This window comes from Nicotiana tabacum, chromosome 20 (genome assembly GCF_000715075.1).
Source record: "Nicotiana tabacum cultivar K326 chromosome 20, ASM71507v2, whole genome shotgun sequence".
NCBI classification, from domain to species: Eukaryota; Viridiplantae; Streptophyta; class Magnoliopsida; order Solanales; family Solanaceae; genus Nicotiana; species Nicotiana tabacum.
Window position 1 is genome coordinate 155,142,095 of NC_134099.1, and position 3,614 is coordinate 155,145,708.

General features: G+C 32.0%; 1 protein-coding gene across 1 annotated transcript; it reads right to left on the reverse strand.

The window, feature by feature from the left end:
* Positions 1 to 1,357: 1,357 nt before the first annotated feature.
* On the reverse strand, positions 1,358 to 3,412 carry LOC107811962 (UDP-glycosyltransferase 74E2-like). Its single transcript, XM_075240911.1, has 2 exons — positions 2,724 to 3,412; positions 1,358 to 2,109 (listed from the first exon to the last, which is right to left on the reverse strand). Exons 1-2 carry the CDS (start codon positions 3,375 to 3,377, stop codon positions 1,402 to 1,404), a joined length of 1,362 nt encoding a protein of 453 aa, XP_075097012.1. The 5' UTR covers positions 3,378 to 3,412; the 3' UTR covers positions 1,358 to 1,401.
* Positions 3,413 to 3,614: the final 202 nt, after the last annotated feature.

Consider the following 3,614-nt stretch of genomic DNA (forward strand, 5'->3'; position numbering starts at 1 on the left):
TATTATTTGTAGAATTCGTAGATTGTCGTGAGTTGTGACACCAGTTCTGGGTGGAATTTATTACGGTTTTCGTATTTTGTGTAAAGATAAGCTTTTAAACTGTTTTCTTCTGCATTTATTCCCACTGATTTACTTTTGTTAAGTCTTAAATATTTAAAAGATAAAGGAAAAAGGTAAGATATTTTGAAACGTTGGCTTGCCTAGCGAGCACAATGTTAGGCGCCATCACGGTCCCGACGGTGAGAAATTCGGGTCGTGACAGTGTTATAGAAATAACGTATTATGTTTAAGATCACAAGATTCAAATAACTTATTTTTGATAAATTATACACATATTTCAATTTAATATCTTAAGCAATGCGGGCTCTAATGTTGTAGTTAATAAGGATTGTGCCTCAGGCCCCAAAATTTGGGAGGCTCCATTTTCAGAAACAATATCATTATACGTGTTTTAAAGAATAATATTTAGTAGTTGTAGTACAAAAGTAGACTTTTTCATATAAAAAGAAAGAAATCTTTTTTTGCTACGTAAATAAGGTAATTGTTTGGCTTACTTAAAAGTGGGCAATATAAATAATTAACGTGCGAATTGGGATTAATTTTATAAGGCAAATAGCATAAGTAGAAGATACTACTCTAATCAACATACTCAATTAAATAAATAAAAAATTCTTTTTCAAATGCTTATATTGCTTATAGAATAATATTAACAGCTCCTATAACAGGCGCCTCATTGAAAGAAGTTTTTCAAAATTAAAATTGATAAATTATTAGCTAAGATCAATAATGTCTCAAAAAAGATTAAATGGGTTGGTTATATTAGTTGAAAAAAATTGATTATAAAAATATTATTAACAACTTTGCATCTCAATAATCCAGAAGAATTGACTTCAAATAGAAATATATATTATAACTCTTTTTAAAAAATTTAGGCCTCACATATGCTTGAGCCGCCTCTAATCATAAGATTCAAAAAAATTTCATTAATTTTCTAAACAAAGCGAGTGATTAACTTACATTAATTTAAATAAATAATTAACTATGAATTGTATGGATTTAGTAGCTCAATGTCTAATTATGATTGATTATACATTAGGGAAAAGTTTGTCTTAAATTTTCTTTAAGATGTATTTTAGATAAACCCAATATTTACATGAGTAGTTAAAGAGCATTTTAGCAACTTAACAGTTATTATACGGTACAATACAATCAAATCAAACAACAACAACAATAACAAAATATATAGAGTCTATCTATTCAGACTTATAACAATAACATAATAGAGTTCAATACAATCTTAAATTACAGAACGATACATAATAATACGTTTGGAAACAACAAACTAAACATGCTCTAAAAATCCAAACCACTAGTAAAACAGATATTCTTTGAATCTTTTACTCAGTTTAATGCATTACAAGCTTCAATAAATTCTTCAATATTCTTATAAGAACTCCCTCCTTTATCTATTGCTTCTTTAGCCAATATTTTCCATTTAATTGCATTCTCTTTTAGCATTACTCCTTTCTTTTCCACCATAACTTCCTTAATTGAACTTGCTATTTCTTCTCTTGTAATTACACCATCTTTTCCAGCCTTAACTCGAATTCCTGTTCGCCATATATCACTAATAAATTTAGCATTAGTTGGTTGATCTACCCATTGAGGCATACACACCATTGGCACTCCCAAAATCAATGCTTCGAGCGTCGAATTCCATCCACAATGACTAAAAAAACAACCAATTGATTTATGAGCTAAGACATCAAGTTGAGGACTCCAATCTACAATTAGTCCTTTTTCTGATGCTTTGGACTTGAATTCATTTGGAAGTTTGTTTTCTTCGGTATCTCTAACAACCCATAAGAAGTAGGAATTGCTCATTATTAATCCAAATGCTAATTCCTCCATTTGTTTTTCTCTAAGACTGACCAAACTTCCAAATGATACATAAATAACTGAGCCAATTTCCCTGGAGTCTAGCCACTTCTTACAAGTTTCATAATGTGGCTTGGTTAGACTCGAGTCATATTCTTTGTCAAGATATATTGACAGAACAACTGGTCCAATGGTTTTGATTGAATATTGTGTCCTTAACCAGTTAACCACCTGTACAAATTCAGCACCAAAAACTTAAAATTATTACAACAACAACAATAACAAACCCTGTAAATTCACACAAGTGGGATCTGAGGAAGATAATGTGTACGCAGACTTACCCCTACCTGGGAGGGCAGAGAGGTTATTTGTAATTGACCCCTCGGCTAGAGATTAGATGAAAAGAAGCATAGGTCACAAGTAGTAAAAAAAATAACAAGAAATTAAGAAAATCAAAGCGAAAGATATCAATCAAACAATAGGTAAAGATAGCAATCTACGAGTGAAAAAGATACCATACTATCACTTGTGCTACCGGTTTGAGAAAGAAAGAGCAAAACACTCGACTACCTACTACCCTAATTCTTGACCTCCACACCCGCATATCAAGTGACATGTTCCAATATCTTAAAATTATTGATCTAGAAATTTTAGAGATGTGTGTGTATATCTGCATACTAATGAAATACTTATGTTTACGGAAAGATTAAAGTTATGTTATTGCAGTACGCTGGACGGTTACTTCAGTCTGTTTTAAAAAGAATAACTCCTTTCTATTTTTTGGAAATTCTGACTTTACACTTCCTATTTTGCTTTAACGACATATTTTTAGTACGTGCAAAAACTCTTTTTTCTTTATTAAATTTAATGCGTGACCAATCAAACACTGTCATATAAAGCCAATCTGCTTTCTTGAAATTGAAGTTCTGGCCAAAGGCAAGTCTTTTAACAATAGGATATGCATGAGTCTCACAGATAAAAGAAGGCAAATCTTCCTTTTCCAACAACGGAAGCGAAGACAACGAAACAGGAACAGAACACTCAAAAGGAATTTTATTAGTAGAGTCTTCCTGATCGATATGATAGTACAACACAGAGAGAGCAACAGGTTGTGTATGAAGTGCAGCCACTTTTAAACCTAGCTCATGTGCTAAGTCAATTATCCAACTTATAATTGAATCAATTACGACAACTTTCACAGGATATTCAGAATCACCAAATTTCTCAACAATACCACTGAATTTTTCCAACATCAATGTTTGGAACCATTCAAGAAAATTTTCAAGTCCTACTGGTATTGCCTCGTGTGGAATAGACTCAATGTTTATTAATGGGCCACAATCTAATAGCATGGCTTTGCATACGAAATCTATAGTGAGAATTGTCACCTTAACTTCTTTTGATGCCAAAATTTTGGAAAATTGAACAATTGGATTTATGTGGCCTTGTACAGGGCAAGGAAGAACTAAAACATGAGTTTTGCTGTTGATTTCTTCCATTTCCCACAGTTTTTTTTTTACTCTTAGCTCTCTTGTTTTTTTTCCGAGAATGATATTAGTAGCACCTTAGGTCATCTTTTATACTAAACGCTGGGTGCAACTTACATGTGATTGTGGGACCCATAAATAAAACAAAGAAAATGATTAAAAAGTTGAAGAGAAGTTGGGCGGTTAATTCAACAATTTGCAAAGTGTTGAATGAGCAAATTTGATTGGCTGTGAGATTGGTAATTTTGC